General features: G+C 36.4%; 1 protein-coding gene across 3 annotated transcripts in view; it reads right to left on the minus strand.

The window, feature by feature from the left end:
* Positions 1–22,245, minus strand: part of LOC124414653 — a 284,193-nt gene that overhangs the window by 61,811 nt on the left and 200,137 nt on the right. For all 3 annotated transcript variants that reach the window (XM_046895664.1, XM_046895665.1, XM_046895662.1), the window contains 4 exons: positions 17,115–17,250; positions 12,023–12,978; positions 3,276–3,370; positions 2,514–2,632 (listed from right to left, as the gene is read on the minus strand). In XM_046895664.1, the coding sequence (XP_046751620.1) occupies positions 2,514–2,632; positions 3,276–3,370; positions 12,023–12,978; positions 17,115–17,187 (1,243 nt within the window). In that variant the 5' untranslated portion in view covers positions 17,188–17,250. The remainder of the gene's footprint in view (positions 1–2,513; positions 2,633–3,275; positions 3,371–12,022; positions 12,979–17,114; positions 17,251–22,245) is intronic.

A 22,245-nucleotide genomic window follows, 5' to 3' on the forward strand; every position in this document is an offset into this window, starting at 1 on the left:
TTTTCAATTGCACTACTGGTTAAACAGTGATTTTGTTGTTCTTGACATTTAAGTAGTCTCAGTAGAATTCGATTTCGACAACCCTAAGAGAATTAGGGGCCATTCATTAATCACGTAAGAGTCCCAAGAGGGAGGGGGGGTTTCAAAATTCTACACATGACCTTATCACGGTGGAAGGGAGAGGGAGGAGCGGTAAAAGTCATTCTTACGTAATATTTTACAAATCGGAATATGCACATAATTGACATTTTCCATTGAGACAAAATGTCCGTTCAGCAATGTCTCAAGAAACAAAAATAGCACAGAAAATTAAAGGGCAGTTTCAAAAACTACAAAAAATTTCTATACGGACGATCCATATACTATGAAATCTAGTGTTTGATTTTTAATATGCAATTTCATTTGAATATTGTTACTGTAAGAATTTTTGTTTAATAATAAGTTTTTAAAATCGTAAATGTGTTTATATTTACACACTTTGAAGTTTATAAATGAAAATTGTTGGTAAAATCTTAGGAAAGAAGTGGGAGAGGGAGTTCAAGAAATCTGATGTGTTCTTACATGGGGCAGGGAGGGTTAAAAGTGGCTAAAATCGTTCTTACTTAATTAATAATTTTTTTGTTGCTCTGATTTTTTCCGTGAATTTTGTTGTGTTTGAGAATGAAGAATTTACGAATAAAATTATGATTATATTAGAAACCAACCCTGTTTTTACAATACTACAGTAATATAAAAACTAGAGCTAATCCAATACAATCGTGATTTTATTTATAGTGAAAAAAGTTGGAAAATTTTTATTTTTCCCAACGAACTAAAAAATGTGGATAATGTAGACATCTATGGAAATAATTTTTTTTTAATTCTTTCCATAGCTTTATACATTGTACACATTTTTAAGTTGATGAGAGAATCAAAAAAATTTCGATACGCCCTTTTGGCATTAGTAAAAATTGCCCAAAAAGTCTTTCTTGATAGTGAATAGTGTCTAGTTAATAACAACACTAATGATAATCCGAAAATTCAACATTATTTTCGAAAAATCTTATAATACGAATTTTCGGAAATGAGCTTTAGGGGTGGTTTTTAGCGCTTAAAGGACAAATTAACCGGTTAAGAAATACTTGTCTGATGTGTTCTAATGATCTATAACACGTCACAAAACAAAGAAAATCGACGAGTTACACTTCGAGTCCTTTCTTGTCAGACTAGATAAAATGGTTACTTGTTCAAACAATATTCGAACGAAACCTGTGAGTCCGAAGAAAGGCACTTCATGCTGTTCTTTTTAATATAATCATGTAGCTTAATTCAGCGTATTGTCCGAAATATGGATGAACTTCTTCTTCACGGGTGAATAGCCGCAAGGGGTTTCCGACGCAAGTTAAAAACAGACCGAAGAAAGTTGTCGAATTGAATTGTGCTCCTATAATTATATCAAATAATATTTAATCGTTCTTTGGGTACGGAATTACAGATAACAGAATTATGAAACATTTCTTCTCTTCATTAACTATCTGAAAGCAGACTATTTTGTTCGTCGTTGTCAGCAGAGTAAAAACGAGATTCCGTTATTTTCATTGGCGTATACACTCGAGTCAGAGTTACTTCAACCAGCATGGTTTTATGATAACGTGATTTCTATGATCCCATAAATAGTAGATACGGTATTAACAAAGATTATTTCCACCACATTGGAATACATCTTACGCTTCGATAGTGTCGAATGACTCGCTGTGGACATTTGAAACCATTTATGTGAATATAAGTAACTGGAGTTCTTCTATCCAATTGATGTCCATTATAGGACTCAACGTTAATGCCGTCGTCGGATTACCAAGTTGACCAAGAAACTGAAGTGCGATTTGTTCTTGAGAGACTGAAATTCGTTCGGGAAATTTTTTGGTTTTGTGATCGATTTACCGTACAACATAAAAACACGCAGAAGTTGTTATTGAGTGTCGCTTTCTCACACGAGACGTGCGAATCACTTTTCATGTGCGACCCATGGGTTCTTTTATCCTCTCGTACCCACGTCACTGTACGAAGGGTAAAACGATTTTGTAAGAAGTTCAGACGCACTGGATAATTGAATATCTGACTATCAACATGGAGACCTAACAATCAGCAAGATTGGTTCTGTCTCAAAGTAGTTCATTTCATTACAAAGTTGGATAAAGAAATTGAAGACCTAGTTGGTTATTCGGTAGGCGTTTAATTCCATGTCCTACGGGAGAAAAATTCGTTCGATCAACTTAGGCTACATGCAACTTTGCAATGGAATTGTCGGAAACTCGTTAAACATGTGAAAGTAAATTCATTCCACGTTGAAATTGGGTTGTACTGTCTTGGGACTTTCTCGTGGAGTCCATAGTTGTAATTGCCTTTCTCAAAAGAATGTAACAAATCTTCACAAGTTCATGGTGATTCCCCATTTTGATACTGTGAATTTCTGCAGTGTGGCATACTTTAAGAAATGTATTGAGCAAGATATGCTCATCGATGTTCGTACTCACCAGTTACGATCAAGTTTATTTTTTTTATCCTAGGTGGATGCGTCGCGACTTGGCATTCGTAAAGACCAGAATCCCTCAGCGATGCGTACTGTATCTGAAGCCTCCAGTTACTGGGATACCTGGAATTGAAACTTGGTGTAATCGAACGAGCCCGAGTGGCAAAAGCGAGACAGGAGACCACGGGTCCTACTAATTCGCAACAGAAGTGCAAACTCCCAAGTCGCTTCTGTCCACACAAATTCGCTCAGCAGAATGGATATATGTGGTTGAACTTCGAAGTGCGGTGCTAATCCAGGGTGGATGAAATTGACGATAATTGAATTAAGCTGAGCTTGAATGCTTTGGTGACATTCCGAACATTATACAAAGGGTGAATTCTCTTACAACTTAGTGCAAAACACAAGAACAAATGCATTTGCTTTCCAAATGTACAATTGGACAACGTGAAGACACAATTTATGTACACTAGTTTCTCATGAATCACGCTAATCTGGTATAAGTAGAACCTTTTTTCAAGTAGTGAACCCCAACGGATTTCGGTGGATTCTGGATATGAAATTTTATACTCATTTCATGATAAATTTGAATGTCAAAGTAGTTTGAATGTCAACATTGCTTCGTGTGTAGCCACACTTTTCTTGATTCTCAAAAAAAAAAAACACGATAGCAGATGCACATTGGTTTTTGGAAAAGTATCAATTCTCAGGAGAAAAGAAATCGCTTTGAAAAAATTACAACGGCAGAGGAATATGATCATCTTACCGAAAACTGAGGCTGACTCGTTGATCGGCGCTGTAAACCTGTCTGGCAACGGTTAGAAGGTGAATCGAGTCCTTGATGTGCTGCACCCAGGTCACCTGTAATCAGATCAATTGGTATAAACAAATGAGCGATCTTGGCGCCAAAGATAAAGTGACGATACAGATAACTTGATAATGCACCACGGGTAATTTCTTGCTGCAACGTTGGTAACTCTCTTCAGCGTTGCACTCTAGTGACCATTATAGAGTTTGGTTATTAGATAATGGAGACTGTTAAGCGATACGGTTGGCTAATGGACACCACCGTGCCCTGCAGGGAGACATGCGATGTTACCATGAAGCGTTTTGCGGTCTTTCAGGAAATACGTAACCGGAAGTAGGAGGAGTTTCAAAAGTTTCGTGATGCATCTTTACCGAATACTTGACGAATCGGTAGAATTTTGTAAAGAGTTCAAAAATTTGACATTCGGCAACCATTGACCCAAATTGGCGGGTGTCGACTACTATGAAGCAATTTTTGTGGTCAAATCAGAACTTCAATGTCAGATAGTGTTCGATTGACGACAGATTGTATCAGATTTACATCAATATCGTCATTGAAAAATATTCTACAGAAGTCGTAGCGGCATTTTTCTTACGGTTTATCCAAAACATCTATAATCACTTGCCATCATAGTCAACCGAATGTAATCTATGATATTAATAATCGAGAGCCATCTTAATTTCACAAAGTTAACCCTTCTTCAAAAAGGTTTGAAAACTTGGAGTCAGCTATGGATTGAACGTGCTGTCACTTGGCTATTAATGCAGTCTTAACCAGCATCCAATTATGAACTGTCAAATTAGTTTTCGACAAAGTTTCTATCTTCATTAATTATTCATCAAAGTCATGATTTACCCTCATAATCATACGATATTCATATCCATCTTCAATCATGATTTACTTCTATAACATATCTCGTCAAGTGACGTCAGTGAGTATGGACCAATATGGAATCGTTAATCAAATTCAAAACGCGTGATCTACATTTTTTTATGAAAGATAGAAATCGATACTCGTACTCTACAATCGCACGAGGCGAGGTCCTCCCGACTTGACTATAACTATGATTAAAAAGTTACATGAACATGAAAATTCTTGAGAATACACATTTGAAATGACTCTGGTTATCGTATTTTTCCGAATTTTTCTATTCTTACCAAACATCTTATTTGAAAGGAACACTATCGAGATAAAGCTTTCTTTTTCAAATCTAATCCCTCATATTTAATGTCCTTTTTCTCACACTCTTCACCAGGACCCATGAGAATGCCCTTCCACATGATTCAGGATTTTCCTTGAATTTTTAACTTATAGTCTGTTCGTCAAGAAAATGGAGACGTAGATTGTTTTACTGTTACTTGAATGAGAAATTATGAAACGTTTTCAAGCCTCCCCATTTTACCGACCGAGAATCACCCGTTTTTGTTCCACTGTTGAAATAATGTATATTTTTTAATACAGTAACAATTGATGGCAGCAGTGAGATGCATGTTAATGTTTCCGAAATTGGTAGGGAACGCTATAATAGAAACCACAAATTTCTCAATAGTTTAAAATGTGCTGGGATCACATGCATAACATAAACTTCGTATTCGTGGAAGATCAGTGACAGTGTTTGAAATGAAAATTTTCACCACGAAATGCATTTATGAATTCCTTGGTGACCATAAGCAGGTACACCATCCTTCTTCTGCAAGCTTTTTCACTTTTATGTGAATGAAAATTCGTGCGATTTATATGGAATATGGAAGCACTTGGAAACGTGTCGTTTTCTGTCCCATCTCTCTCCTCTTTCTGCTTTATCTCCGTGAGCTCGACATTTCACATTCTGGACAATAGCGTGTGTCTCTTTAAGAAAATGTGCTATTCAAATAGAAAGCTTGTTGGAAAATGTATCTCAATTGTTACTCTCTACATTTCTTACATCGTCTATTTCCGATAAAAAATTATTTTCTTTGGAAATTCGGAAGGGGTTTATGAAACCAGATGATAAAGACATAGAGCCATATGAAAACGTTAAAAACTGAGAGAATAACAGCGATGAACCTTGTTGAATAAAAAAAAAAAGAATCACAGTTTCATATGCTGAGCCATAATTATGTCTCGCACTTCATAATATTATTATTCATACTCTCGATTTAGTGCAATGTTATATCGATATAAACTCTAGATATACAACAAGACCTCGAAATATGGGCATTTCATTCACTGCTGAAAATGACACTTTTTCACCCTCACGACCTTCGATCATTGATCGGTAGACTACTTCAATTATCTGTACCAACGTATCGGGTTTCTGTTGCATTGTAATCTATTTTCATCAGGCTGCCTCAGACAAGGTCTATGTAGATATCCTCTTACACTACAGACTCAACGGTATTATGCGAAGATACTTCGGGAGATTCACTTACATCAGTGGGCGAATGAAGGACAATAAAATCAAGACAGGGAACTGCTTCGTCTGTTAGAAAATTATTTATTTGTTGTAAATATTTCATGTCCAACATCACCCAGTGCAATATGAGGGTTAAAATTGAACTTGATAAATCTCTGAGCGTCCAATCTTCGTCACGTAGAATTTTATAGTAATACGTAGGTTGATGAGACAAGTTTCAGATATTTTTCATGTCTGTTTCGAACAACGATTTTATCGCATAGAAATTTTTGTACACCATAATAACCAGCCAAGTAAAACTGCTGAGATACGTTAGAAAGCAAAATAGGACGTAAAAATCAGAGCCCTGAATCAAATTGGAAATAATTTATGAAAATTATTATCACTCATGGGTATGGACTTACAAGAAATACCACATAATCGAGATCTTGGATGAACAAAGGCAAGGAAGAATTTCTTCAGCGTTGATAATGTTCGAGGGGTGAGTCGATGAAATACGAGGATGTGTGAAAAATGTCGGTGATTGAGTAGCTAGACTTGGACGAGACATTACTTCGGCTTAAGATATGATGGATGTTTTCAACAGTTCAAGAAAGATCTGAAACTCAAACGGTTCTTGATGCGTGAAGAGGATGTCGAGAACATCGACGTTCTATTATCCCGTCCTGACTTCACTACAGTTATCGGTGTGAAAAAAAATTATCCGCCTGAGGAAAAAAATATTGTGATGAAATTAATGGAGGAATATCAGAATCAGAACTTTTGCAAGTGCAAAATGAAAAAACTTTGATTACCAAAAGATTTGTCTGCTTGTTCCAAATATATGTAAGTAAGTAAGATGTTTAATCATCCAACAAGAAAGGTATCCCAGGTTGATCTCTTCGATTTTATTTCTTTTGTAATATGGTACCACCACTTTAGATGGTGGTTTTTCCCCCCGTAAAGTTGCAACTGAAAAAAAAACGCGTCGCTTAGTTTTTAGTCTACTATTGGGATACCTTCCTGCTTAGTGCTTGTGGAAACAGTCTTAACAGCCGAATGCTCGAGGCACATTTGTTTAAAAACACGCATTTCATTATACGTGGAACGATGTTTTGGGCAATGGATACAGGAAAAACGAAACTGAAACCAGGTGAAGGCACTTTCACTCGTATTGCTGAATTTCGTGATACTCATGGTCAGAATTTTGTGGCAATGATAGGATGATCGCAACTGGCTCTGGCACGTTATTGTCACGATGAAGCCATGGAGTGAACGGTTTATTCTACGGGTTTCCCAGAGGGCATGAGTCAAACTTGACCATTTCGTCCTTTAGCAAACATTGAACGGGATATAAAAAGGGCGGTGTTGTGTTTGGAAGGCTGGCAGCAGTTAGGTAAGATATTATTGGTTTCCGATAATCGAACGAGAAGGACACGATGCGAGGTCCCGAAAAAGATGGTATCAAGGACCTGTAACAAAAAATGAAGCAACCTCCAGGGCACCTATAACCGTAAAATGAAAAATAAATGCCAAAACTTATTTATTAGTAATCGCTCCACCAGATCTTGTAATGCTCGATTACATGGCAGCTGTAGCATCACTCTTTGTACCAAATTCTCGTAGAATCAGGCACATGTTCAACGTATGAGTAAAGATCAATTTACAAAAGTAACAATACGTGGCAGTGGTGGGATGCATATCCATTTATTTAAAACCTAGAAAGGAAAGTTGAGAACCAAGTCTTGCAAAGTATGAATAACTGAAACATGTCATGTATCGTGACTCTGTATCAAAATGCCATGGGTTCCAAAAAATCATTTCATTAGACATCAGCTTTCACTTTTCCATGCGTTTATAATATGTGACTAAAGGTCCAAAAACATGTTCAAAACTCGTTTCAAAGTTATATCGACACACATCTTTGTAGTTATTGCAGGTCATGTATTGATGCGTATATAACTCGCCGTGAATTGGAAGCATCGACAACAGCTATTCTCTATTCTATTCATCACTTCACGTCCATTGATATGAGATTACGTTTGATCGATTTACACGTGAGCTTCTGATGGAACCAGATTTGCCTTTGGAAATTCTCGACAGGAAATTGTATAGCGCATTCAGTCTGCACGACTGTTGTCCTATATTTCAGGATTGTTTGCCACTCAATCGCGGTACTACGAGGTAAAGTACGGTGAATGGAAATGATTTTTTTTAATTGAAATACTGCATCTTCACGATTACGTGAAGATAAGCACTAAAACTGTTCAATTCCAATGCCGAAACCAATCACACGGACTAACGATAAGCCGTCATCTGTTTCAATCAAATTCTATTCTTGCTGAAACTCTGATCGGTTTCATGGAATTGAAATCAGTTCCATTTTATATGCATACTCCACTGGTCATTGGACAGTATGGGTAACTTCTATGTATTGCATATTCGTTGGTTACATGGTTACGGGAATGGACCATAGCCATTGAGTTAAATTTCGATCGAATTGACGGATATGTACAGGAGGATAAACTTCCGATGAGAATATATATCGCGTTCTAGTTATATGGGGGAGGTTTAAGTCAAACAGAACGCGGAACAGTGAAGATACGTGGGAATGTTTACTATTCCTACAACCATCATAATTTCCCGTATACAACTACATACATATTTATTTATGTATATTTACATGCGCGAGTTTGCGTGGGTAGGTATATACATACTTGTATAAATATGTGCATACAAATGTGTGGAGAGGCAGGATGCCGTGTCGGAAACTGTAAATATACGTTGGTAGGTCGTCGCAAGGATTCAAATAAGAGTTCTGAAAAATTGGTTGTATCGTGAGTAATTTCAAGTACTACTGAAGTATTCAAATCGAAAAGTAGCAACAAGAAAATAACAAAACTACAAAATTTTATCAAAGTGTGTACAAGTTCATCGACCATCCAAATTTTTGACCTTACGATCCATTGCACACTCGAAGATGCTTTGAGCTTCCATTTTACTCGATTGAGATACCCAAGACTGTCCCTTAAACTCAAAATCGAACGAAAGTGTTAATATTAAAGAGGTGAGTGCCGTACTAATATTCAGACATACCTGATTGACTTGTCAGAGATTTTAATCGGTACTGCAATACTGAAATTATACTCTTTGGAGTTACCGATGATGATGGGCGAGAATTTTATGGTACTTTGAAAGGAGGCAACGCTAGCGGCCAGAATCAACAGCCAAAGGTTATACTGTTCATTTGAATAAGGTAGTGAAGTCCAAAAACAAAATTTTGTGAAATATCTTGAACAGCCGATACTTTTGTAAAATTATGATGATAAAACCGAATTGCATTTTTCTGTTCACAAAAAGTTTAACCGGTTGGGCGTTTAACTCTAGCAGCTAACTTCAGCTTCATTATCTGTGAAGGTAACAGAGAAGCATTTGTTGCATTGTGAATGGTTTTATTCATCATTTGGACCAATGACTCACTTCACAACAGTTGGGTGTCTTGTGATGATAACAACGAGATTCAGCTGTTTTAATGCTGTTCAATGAATTCTCCTTGCTAAGCCTGGCTGCAGTATCGAAATCGATAGATGTATCTAAGCAATGCAGGGTGCTTCCGAGTACACGCCGCAGTATGTTGGGTTGCCTACTACCGAGGGGAACAAAAATCGGTAAAACAGATCTGCCGAGTCATAATCACTTTAACGTGACTCTAGAATGCGATCACTGAACACTTTAGCAGAGGTTATAAACAACGAAACAACTGTTTAGCGAAATTCACACAACTTGACATCACGGGCAGTTCAAGCTCACTCGTGAGGACTATAAATGCGCTGCCTACTGATAACTCGGTAGATCTGTATTACCGATATTTGTTCCCCTTAGTGATAGACAACTCAATATAATGTGGTGTTTACTCGGAAACACCCTGTACGTATATGTACAGCGTATACACACAACTTGTTTGTGTAACGTGAAGCGTACCGTAAATGTGCTACATACATATATCCGAAAAGTTATTATATTATGAAACCGCAGCAACGCTGTAATGTGACAAAGAAGTGGAGTTCTGCTTAAAAGTTGAAAAACTTTTTTAGACAGTTGATATAACATCCTAAAGAGATAATTCAGACATTACTTCTAGATTCTCAACAAATTTTTTTAGTATGTCAAGTTGTTTTGTGGAAATGTTGCATGGATCATTTAATATAGGATAAATCTGTCCGTATTTTCGAAATTTAGGATGTATGTACGTTTCACCAAAATCTACCAGCATTTTAGCAACTGAGTGTATACTTTTGCGAGGTCCTCCTTAAATTGTGTGAAAGCAAACGAATTTCAGTAAAATATATCCTGAATTGGGATAAATGGAAATAGATTAATCCGATGTTAAATTAACCATGTGAAATTTTCTTGATGTTATACTTCAATTAGGATTCGTAAAGTTTATACTCTGGAAATACGTGATTCCTAGTAATTTTTAACGAACACTTACTAACCGGTTAGCGATTAAGACAAATTGTTCAAATTTCCATGCAATGATTTCAACAGCTTGGCTACTTGGAATAACTGCTACAAAGATTAGTTTAGATATAAAGACTGTGCGATAAATGCAGCAGGAATTCGAATCGTAAATATCAAGTAGAACCTTTGACCTATTGAACTGAATGAATTCGCGTAGGTACGTTTCGCATTACAGAAAAGTAGCATTGCACGTGGAGCATAATGACAGTGATTCAAACCCATTCAGACCATATGAAAATCAATGACCGCTGTCCACAAGAAAAAATTCGTCCACAAGGATCCTCGTAGACGCATAAAAATGTCTATGGCCACGTATAAATCATTGATTGATAATAGCAATGATGGCTGTGTGACCACATTTAAGATATCTGTGTCTGAGACGGCAAAATCCTGTTATAGACGAGGTCATAAATATAGATTTTTCGACAAAGAAGAGCTTTCCGTCATGTCCGTTATTATCATTATCATTATCATCATTATACATGCTATGAGCGAAAAAAATGACCGTGAGGAAGAACAAAAATTGGAAATAAGAATAACGAATATCCTTAAAGAGAAATTCGTTTTCTTTACTTCTTTCAGTTTAATACACTATGCATTGATCATGTAAATCTCTACAGTTTTTAATATTCAAATTTCAGCTCTAAATAAAATTCCGCTATATATCTACAACCATATCATCTGCACATCATTATTTTACTATGAGATAGTTATACATTCCGTATGAATAATAATTTTATTGCTCTCAAATGTACGAACACAGAAAATACTGCAATTATAAACAAAATAAGCTTAGCTATCGAATCTTCGTTTGAAAAACCTTCAAAGTGGTTAGAACATCTAGTAGATTCAGAAAACTATTTTCGATACAGTTACGGAAACAGACTTAATTTTTTTAAGTTGTCCAATCGATATTGTTATCTTTTGGTCATGATCAATATCAGAAAGACGTTATGAAATCAAATATTCAAAGATACCAACATGATGAAAAAAAGGCTTTTAATAAGTTATTAGAAAAACGTCGACCCAATGAAATAAGTTATCGTAGAGTGAAATCGAACAAATTTCTCAAATCCTTAAAAGTTTTAAAGCAAATTCTAGGTAAGCATCGTTATACAGCTTTTTGTTTATAACTCAAGTATTTTATGTTTGTGTATTTTTAAGAGATCTTTGTAGCCTACGAATACAACAGTTCGACAGGTAATCTATGTTATAATGAAATTGACATAAAAAAAATGCTTTTCTATTAAGCAACCTCTTTGAAGACAGTACAATTGTGGGTAAAAACGGAACCGGCTTTGCACAAGACTTGTAACTGTCGTGGCATGTATGTTAGCAGGTACAGCCGTTTTTTGTACAGAAATTTCGAGTGCAAGTACGCACAAAGTTTGCCAACGACCGGAAAATTTAGTTTTGTAAAGTTTCGCTATAATAATTTTCATCCCGATAAAGTAGAAAACTTTAAAGCGCGTCATTGAGGCACAAGTGATATAAACTCATCCATCTAGAAAATAGTCTTTCAAAATGTTGCTTTGTGCAATCGTTGGTTTAATTTATTGTTGCCAACTGCACGGGTTTTTTTTATACTGTTTTTTAATAGATTTTCATTCACTAAAACCGGGACAAGTCCTTAAAATATTCCATTACGTCAGGTTTTTTTATGCAAACACCTTGTATTCTCCAAAAATACTGTACGTGATATAGGACAATGGAAGTAGTTTTATATACCAAAAACGTCCCGTGCAGCTGAAATGAAATATTTTTTTTGCAGATCTGTGTAATTTGAATAATAATTTAACAAGAATCTCACCGTTTTGTCGTGCAGCATTCCAATTTTACAGTCGAGAAGTACCGTCGATCCGATTCTGGCAGTGATATTTGTGTCTTCAGGTCCGTCCTCGAAATAAGGTCCATATTTTCCCATGGCACTGGCCATCCATGGTATGGTCGGAAAAATAAACTTTCGTACGTTTGCGTGAGTGCTGAGATCCTGGAAATTGTCAGCGTCAATGACGGCCTCAGTAGTCATCGAGGATTTAATTTCGTAGAATGCCTTCGAAGTCTTTGGGATGATCTGGTTTTTTTGCTGTCCCGAATGATCACTGCTCTTTCTCTTGAGATTAAACCCATTGAAAATTGTCTTTGAGTGGGATCCTTTGGACCCGGAAGTCCGTCTGATTTCCTCGGAATCTGTGAGTGGTTTTTTAATCTCGGCACCGAAATCAGAGATACTTTTGCGTTCGCCACCTACGGGATCTCTTTCATTTGTGCCCATGGATGCAGGGATTTGAAAGGATATCGCTCTCACGTTTTCGGGCAGCAGAATTTTATCGAGTCCTGGAGACGCAGTCCATTCTGTGTTAACCTCCGAGACGAAGAAAGAAACGCTGGAGTTGTTTGCTGGTTCGGAAAATCCTCGATTCTCCGAGTCTAAGTCACTCGGATCGCCGGCAAGAATTTCGTTTTGTTGATCCTGCGACAGTACGGCATATTCCTGGTGATCAAAATCTCGCGTGCTCAAGTCTAGGGTAAGTTTAGTCGCTTCCACATCCGTCGCTGAATTATCTATCACGTAATCAGTGCCGGAGGACAACGTTGAAGGGATCGCCTCGTCCCTCATCGACTTTGCCGAGCTCGAATCCTGCACCTTGAAATATTCCTCAAGGAGCGTTTCTACGGTTGAGGATGCGGTAGGGTCGTATTTTTCCTCCGTTTTATCGTCCGTTGAGTGACCGATGTCCCCAGGGACCTCACCAGTTCCCAACTCTGAAGCAAAAATAAAAGGACTAATAAACAATTATTATTCCAGTCTTGGGAAGAATCCTTACTTACTTACTTAGTTTTTCTGTATCCTTTTTTTATTGACATTTTCATACGGATAACAAAAAACTCATTCATCGTGATTCCAAGCAGTTTAATTTTTTATTAACTTGAAAAAGCTTTATCCGACTGACAGAAGTGGGTCATCATTTATTAACTGGCACTTTTTTGGGCACGATTGTATATAATAATCTCATAAATCGTTAAAAATGTCTTCAATTTGAATTTACGTTATATTCTATGAAGAAATAAATCCTTATCTAACGCACAAAGCCCAGAAGGCATGAAATCGGTTTACCTAACACTGTACAACTGATGTTTTACTCTACGTGTTCGAGCTTTGGGGAAAATATAATGGAGACTTAACCGCGTCGTGGTTTTCATGACGAGTTCGTTTATGAGCTGAAGCATTTATCAGCCCACTTCAGTTGACATCGGCTCAAGTAGCTTAAGTGGCTCCTATTTTACTCCCTCAATTCTCTGCTTGCGGTAAACCAAGCATTTAGTCAAATTCCGTTGTGAGAAATTTCACTCGTTGACCCTTACCGCTTTCGGTCGAAAGCCGTTATTAGTGCGTCACGATATAAGAAGCTACTATGAACCGCAATATTACATCAGTTCACACCGGTTGTGAACAACTAATAAGATCCGTATGTTCTTTCATCCATATCAGCACAATGTACAGGATTTTCTCGAGTAAACGACGCAGTATTTTAGGCTGCCTACCACTAAGGAGAACAGATATCGGTATTACAGACCTACTGACTAACCGGTAGTTGGCACGATTAAAGAGTTCTCACAAGTAATACAGACAGAATATCGGTAATACAGACCTACTGACTTGTCGGTCGTTGGTACGTTTAAAGTCCTCAAAAGTACTGAAACTACCGATGTTGCCAAATTTTGTGGATTTGGTTACAAAGTTATTTCATTCTTTTCAATCTATGCTGAAGTGTTCAGTGTTCGCGTTACGTAGACACGTTAGAGTGATTTTACGAATGGACTTGACTCAAGTGATTATGACTCGATAGATCTGTTTTACCGATATTTGTTCCCCTCAGTGGTAGGCAACCCAACATACTGCGCAGTTTACTTGAAAAAACGCTGTACGTTTAATTATGAAGCTACTGTTGAAGGGAAGGCATTGAGAACTGGAGACCAAAAGGAGTACACCTGACTTTTTGCAACTCCTGGGAATTTTTGTGCCAAAAGAATGTTTTATTCTATGTAAAATCTATCCCTAAACTTTATCTAAGAAAATTAAACTCTGATTTCCACCACCCGCCTATTGAATCTGAATTCTGTTTTCCCCACAAAAGTAGCGATATATGTGTAGGTACATGAGAAAAGAATGACAAATATGGTGGCAATCAAAAAAGAGGATAACTCTGTCCCAGCATGCCGTACACACGCTTAGAAGTTACGTTGCTTTTGTTGATTACGTCAGGTGGCATAATTCATGAGCTGATGTGCTGGTCACTGTGGTCTGAGTTTCCTTCCTGAAGGCAATATTCGTGCCTCATATCCTCAAGAAGGTACTTTTCAGGTCGGGATAAAATGTTTGCTCATTGTGGTTATTGGCTTAGATTTTGGGAAACTGGGAGCTCGTTTAGTTAATGAAGGATTAAGCTTGCCCTAGCGAAAGACTAAGCCGTTTATACCAGGGCAATAGGTAGCCGTTGTCGACTGTGCCGCGGGTAAGGATCCGGACCAATATCACCGCGAGAAGACCGAATTGACTTTCGTCGCCGAGACATATTAGAACCAGGGTCACGCGATGTGAGACTGGACTGAAAGAAACGAGAAGAAACAGAAACGGTGGAAGAAAATTACTCGACAAAGTAGAAGAGAAAAAAAGTGTTCCGAGTATTTTGAATCACATTCGACTAGCTTTGGTGATAAAACCACAAATGAAAGTGAATTGGTAAATTGCCCGTCGCAAGCAGGTGGTCTCTTTTCACCACAGCCAGAATCATAAACTTGAGAAAATGTTCTCTCAAGGGCAAAAGCGTGCTTATTCCCCTCAAGGTTTTACCTAAAGATTGCTGAATGGTTTGGACATTCACCAAGTTTTGCAAGTTCCTTGATTTCAAAAGTTTCAATTGTAGTTTGTTAGTGTCATTTTTATAAACAATTCATTTTGTGCACTAGAAAATCTCAGAGAAAATGATTGAATCAGGAAGTCCTGACAGCATCTTTTCACAGAACTTTAGGCGTTCAAGCGATTAGCAACAAAGTGTGTAAGAGTTTCAATTAAATATTGTTAAGAGTAAATATCGAATAAAAAGAGATCAGTTGTTTTAAAGAATTTTTATCCAGCAAATTTGTACTGAAGTACATCGATGCTTGTTAACAACTCTTTTCAATCAACAATACAATTTTGGAGAAGTAAGGAAAAACTTCAAATAATAAAACTAATTTGTCGTATTAGAGAAATTCTGAAACACTAGATTGATTAGACTCTAAAGGCTAGAGGCTAGACACCTAAAGATAAGTTTTTATTCCGAAAATCGATTTTATCGACCGAGGATTTTTCCTCTGCTGTCGGTAAAGAATTATGATTCAAAAGTAAAGTATTTCTCTGAGGGGTTACCTATGAATAAAATTACAAACAGATAGGGTAAATGTGGGATAGATGCCTAAGTCGTCATATAACGTACTTGTACGAATATAAAGTTTACAGTATTTTGTTTTTCGCAACATGATCTCTTTTCTACGACCAGTCGATGCCGAACATTCGACTGAAGCGAACGTGTCACAAGTTGCAGAGCGAAAACAATTCTACGCGACGGCGAGACACTAAATTCAGGTCTCTCATAATCTTCATGAGTTCGGAACTTTTGATATTGTAAAGTAAGTACTCATATTTTTGTATTTATAGTTTTTATATATATTAAATAGAATCAATCAAACGTTATTTTATTATTTTCTAACACGATTTATTAAAAAACGAGGGGGGCATCCATCCCCACAATAAAGGATAGATGCCCCAGTCTTTGAGAGTATAGATGCCTTATATAAGAGAGAGAAATAGTCAGCTGCAATAGGTATTGACTTCCAAAGAAAATATTACTATGAGGAAAAATGAAGCTATAATTAAAGGTAATTAAAATTAAGATATTTTCTAAGAGTAAAAAAAATATTAGGTTCGAAACTGCACTATAAAAAAGTTATCAAATATGCAAAAATAAAATAATACAATGCGTAAAAATTAAATAATAATAATAAATAGTTATGCTACTGGACAAGAATTTATGATAATTTTTTGAATAAAAAAAGTATGAAAGGTATCAAGTAAGTACTAAAGTTGATTGTACTATCGATAAAATAAAATTATTTTTTCGTCGAATATATGATAATAAATATAAATGGTTACTTTTATTATTTGTTTTTATTCCCTCATCCCTGTGATGTTGATAAAAGTTAAGAAAATTAGAATATTCGTTCATTTTTTCCTTCGGACATCTATCCCACGAGTCAAAATACCAATGCGGCATCTAACCCACACAGTTGGCATCTATCCCCATTTGTAGGACTTTTTTATTTCGTTTATAACTAAACAAATGAAACAAATAATATCAAATTACCTTGGTTATATTGTTTATTAATGAGTGTACAAACTAACACTATGTCATAAGATTTTGAAATCCTTAGTTTCTGTGTTTTAATTACCTTTTTCAAAAAGTTGGGCAACTATCCCACATTTACCCTAATGGTGATTAAAAGAAAAAAAAAAAAAAACCTCATTCAGAGAACAAATAGCGATCAATAACTCAGTTTTCCTACAAAAGTCTCCCTTCTTTTTCGCTATCGCTTTTCTACCGAATTTCCCACCCATTTTTCATTGTTCTGCATAAGTTTTTTCGCATTCGTAGTATTTAAAGAAGAGATTCATCGTCTTGTGAGTAATTTATTGCAAGGTACGTCTCAATTCAACGGTGGAATCTTTTTATTTTGAATAAATAATCGTTCTCTAGTTCCATTAAAAAAAGATTCCAGACCGTTAAAAAAAATCCCTGGAATAAAAAGAGAGTATAAAAGAGCGACGGCTCGGAAATGAATATTTTAATTAAGGGTATTACCTGACGCGACCGTCGTCATAGCGGTCAAAATGACGAAAACGTCTAAGACTTGAAGAGCTGTGCTTGGCCACATCTCCGCGCCTTAACGTTCCGCGCTCAGCCCTCAGGAGGTCCTTCTGTCCCGTTCATCTTGACCCTGCAACAATAAACTTTTATTACCGAAGGATCAACGGCTACTACGAGTGTTTCCCGTAGTTGGAGTTCATTAAGGGGGCATTTATGGCCAAAAAATCGATTCTCCGTTTTTTGCATTCTTGTACACTTTCATCCCTCCTCTGAATGGGTTCGTATCACTTTTAGCTCTAAAAAATTTTTTGGGGGTCCAAATCCTTTGATTTGTGTGAGTGTGCATAGTGCAAATCTTTAAAAATTTAAACTCGAAATGTATTCGTCAATTTTCATTTTTCAAACTTGCACATTACGTTCCTCTTACAGTTTTTGATGACTGATTCACCTAAAATTTTTATACGTTGTTTTTTAAAGTATTTTTCACACCTTGGATTGATACCTCAAATTTTGTGTTGAAAACGGCTCTTTTTTTGTCATGATTCTAAAAAAATTATCTATTCTCTTTCAAATTATTCAAGCTATTGAAAAAATCCTATGTATCAAAACTATGTGCTTCGACCCTGATAAATTAAAGAGAATCTACCGTGGAAAATTTACTCTAAAAGATGTAGGAAACGCATACTTGAAACCTTTAAAAAAATTTCAACTTTTTCTGCATGAGAAAAAAATTAACCGGAATAGCCAGGAATTTTTTGAAATTCCTGTAAATATTCCTTAATACTGTTTTTTTTTCGTCTTTTTCGAATTTGAAAGCGTCATTCACTCATTCGTACACATTCAATACTCCAAGAATGAAATTAATCGTTGTAATTCGTATTTCAATAATGATTCCTAGATTCCCCCACAAAGCATCAATCTATTAATGTACCTAACGATCTCCAATTGTCGCTACTTGGTATCAAAGAAAACGTATTTGAAAGAATATTTAACTGAGAAATCACATAAACAGAGTTTGGGTGTAATCGAAGCAAATGCCAGCTCTGCCAAATTGAGAAGACCGACTGAAGTATTTATTTTACACCGATTGACATATTGAAGTAACATCTGTTCACCAAATCACGGTGACATCCTTTGTTTTTATTCGAGTCTCATTAATTTCTGCACCAATAATTATTTTGCGACCTGATTTCGCCATTCCACTGATTTTTTTCCGTGAAGTAATGAACCTCGCATAAGTGGACCAGGTTCTGCGGACTTTGGTAATAAACTAGACATTTTGCACGATGGGCCCTAGCGGGGTTTGTTGTTCCACTTAAAACAGATAAACATTCTGTCCCCCTATGTTATCCCATGCAAATATCCATACGACATGAAAATATTTCTGTTGAAACCTTCTACCAGGTGAGTACAGTTCTATGTTTTGAGTTCATCGTTTTGTATCCACGATAAACCATTTTTGAAAACAACACGAGGGCCATCGAAGATAAGTGAGAAAGGTTGACTTGCTACAGGTTATGATTACGTAGTTTCAATTTATCTTAGCTTAAACTGTCTGTCAAGAAATCTCAAGTAGAAAGACTTTGAGGAGTTAGTTAACTGTTGTTATCTGCTATATCTACTCCCCATTATCTTGTAGGAAATCTATTTCATCTCTGGTGATCCTTTGTAATCATTGAAACTGTACCACCTTATAATCTTAGTCATCTATGCAATCTCACATACCTAATAATTTTAGCAATCCTTTTGTAATCTCTGTAACCTTCAAAGTATGCATCATTTACGGTGGTTGTAATTTATGTAATCGTAGCAATCAGTTTGTAATGCATGTAATCTTGCTATAACGTTTTCAGTTTATTCACAGCCTTAGTAATCTGAGGATTCATTTTGTAATAATTTTAATTACAATCAGTGTACGCCACTTTGACACAGTGAATAACACCTTGGAATACTGTAAAGCGTAGTATAACAATATGGCTGGTTAAACATACATTTGCAGTAACTTCTTTCTTTCCCGCGAAAATAGCAACGGAAGAGACAATCGACAGCGAGATTCAAGTGCTCAAATGTATCACGAGGACCTCGAGCATCGGTGAAGCTTTTTTTACAAAGTTCTGTCCGTGCAAAGAGAGAGAGAGAGAGTGGCGAAGCAACATTTCATTAACGCTAGTTAGCCAGCTGGAGCATCCCCTAATGAATTAAACCGTATCTCCGTTGGCTAAAGAGATCGAGAGGTAGAACCTGTGGGAGTTGGATTGTCCCGCTAGTTGAATGGAAAGTTTTCACGAGCCCTGCCCGTGCTGTTCTCGGGTAGTCTATTGTCTTAAGCTTGAACCAAAGAAGCCGAACGCCTTGGACAAGACTTGGCACCCATATTACAATAAGACTGAACTCTTGCCAGGAACGAATAATCCACGTTTCCTTACGGCTAATGAGTTGCCTATGTATTAGTCAACGGGACCGTGAAGAAATAATACGACAGGTCTGCGAGAAAATATTTCATTTCAGCTGCATGGCAGTTTTTGGTGATTATTGAGTTTTCGAGTGTGCTGAATCCAAAAATGACTTCCATTTTTTTGAATTAAGTACAGTATTTTTGAGAAATATAAAGTGTTTGCATGAAAAAAGAATAACAATAATGGAAAACCACCATTTCATTGCAATGAACTAAACAATATTTCTTATAAAATATAATGCAGTTTTAGTGGATCTAGCGAAAACATCTTCATAAAGTGCTGTGTTTGGGTCTAGCGAGGAATTTATCCGATGTATAGTCAAGTCAAAACAACGTCCAAGCGATGGAATTACTGAAAAAAGTGTAAACAAGTCAAGTCAAGTCAAAACAACGTTCCTTCAGTATAGAGAAATGAGAAAAAGACCGTCGTTTTCCATGGAAAAGCTCAGTTATCAACAAATTTTTATACGCAATGCTGTTTTAATTTCTGTCAATGAGAAAGCTGTACCATATTTCCAATTTCAAAAAATCATAGCTCATTTTGTTTGTAATTTAATTATCTTCTTTTCTTGATATTAGGTATTTTTCTCTGAGCGGGGAAAGGTTCTCAAGTTTTTACATTTAAAAATACTCCTATAATTACGGTAGATTATATGTAGACACAACCCCTTTAATTACAGTAGATTCCGATCCAGATATTTATCCTCACTCTCAGGAGGGCGCTCCGCAAAAGCCCGAGAACATTGATAAAGTAAACTAATTTTCCCATGGGGCGTCGTCGTCTTTTTGCAGTTTTTCGTTATAGTTGTATAATCTTTCGAAATTCCCGTTAAAGGTATCTTCCGGCACACTTAATCGATATCTTAATCATACCATGAGATAATTGGTTAATCCTTGAAAAAAAATGTTGCGAAATTAAATCTGAGTTTCGTTGTAAACACCCAGTTGTTGAGTTTTGGAAATTAGCGATAAGTGGTTATTGCATTGAAGATCCATTGGCATTAGGGAAGTTTGTTGGTCAAAAGTCGATACGATTTATTAATCATTCTATGAGATAGTCGTACATTGAGCATACATTGAATAATTGTATTGGTGAACTTCGTAGGCCTCGGTAGAACTAACCCTTATAAGGGAACTATGGATAAGGTTACTCAGTAACAATCATGACTAAATGACCCTTAAAAGGGAACTATGGATAAGGATACTCATTAACAATCATGATTAACTGACTCTTAAAAGGGAACTATGGATAAGGTTACTCAGTAACAATCATGACTAACTGATCCTTAAAAGGGAATTATGGATAAGGATACTCGTTAACAATCATGACTAACTGACCATTAGAAGGGAACTATCGATAAGAATACTCATTAACAATCACGACTCAATGACCCTTAGAAGGGAACTACGGATAAGGATATTCAAAAGCAATCATGACCACACAGTCCTAGAATCGATTTAAATACTAATAAAATAATAATCATATTCCACGAATAAACACGATTATATTCATAGTCAAATGATGAGATATACATATAAAACGTTATACACCTACTTGAAATGGTATTTGAATAGAACGGTAAGAAAGGTTTAGAAGCAAAATGACATTCAGCTCATAATATAGCAATAAACAACAGAGCATGTCATGTGTATAATTACCGACCAATGATCGAATTAACACCAATCCAACCTTCTTAGGAAGCGGTTTCAGAGGAATTTCTGTAGTTTTAAATACCGGCACAAGAGGAGAAAAAATATATAAGTAGACAAATCGAGGAAGGGATTATTTTGCGCGACAACCGATCCCTATAAATACGGTCACAGAATCTAGGACCGATCTCTTGGTTCGTGACTGCAGACACTATCTCTCGGCACGGTCCATTTACTCTTTCACATTTCTCATCTCTTGTTACACGTTCAACTTTTCCATTTTATTCTCGAGAAAGTCACTCTGCCAAAGTCATCAAACAACTTCCTTTTACCAATACTCAAATATCAGTTTAGTAACCTCGAAGTGTGACCAAGTCAATATTGACAGAATAAATTCATCTAAATAAACATCAAAACTGTCTTTAAATATCCTTCAAAGTAAATATACAAATTAATTATAACTTGGCGAAGTTACAAAGTCGAATCCTTTCTGCATCGTCCATTCACCGAAGATTCACTGCCATTGGAGATCCTGGTATTTACAAAAGGTCAAAAAACACTTAGATAATTTATTGTCCCAGAATATCCCTTTTCCCGGTTTGTCCAACAATAAAACCACCGATCGCATCACAGTCGAGCAATGCATTTCAACGCTTAATCCGTACTTGATGACCCAAACTATTAACTGTTCGTCTAATTACATTTTCGCGATAGATTTTGGTGACTATAAAATTCTAGATTTATCCGAAGACGTCCGTTGAAATGTCACAAGCTTCCCAAATTTACTTTACGGTGAGTGGTCAGTTTCTAGTGTAAAACTAACATTTCAGAGCCATAACAGCTCACTCATCATAGATTAAAATGAAATCATTTTCATGGAATACTGTGTGTCACAGGAATTACCGTACCATCTAGTCAGAAACTATAAGAAATGAGAAAATACCGTTTGAAAAATTTCCACAAATTTTTCCAGCACAGTTATCAGTGAATACCAATAAAACAACGTAATCCCTACTGCGC

Source organism: Diprion similis, chromosome 14 (assembly GCF_021155765.1).
Source record: "Diprion similis isolate iyDipSimi1 chromosome 14, iyDipSimi1.1, whole genome shotgun sequence".
NCBI classification, from domain to species: Eukaryota; Metazoa; Arthropoda; class Insecta; order Hymenoptera; family Diprionidae; genus Diprion; species Diprion similis.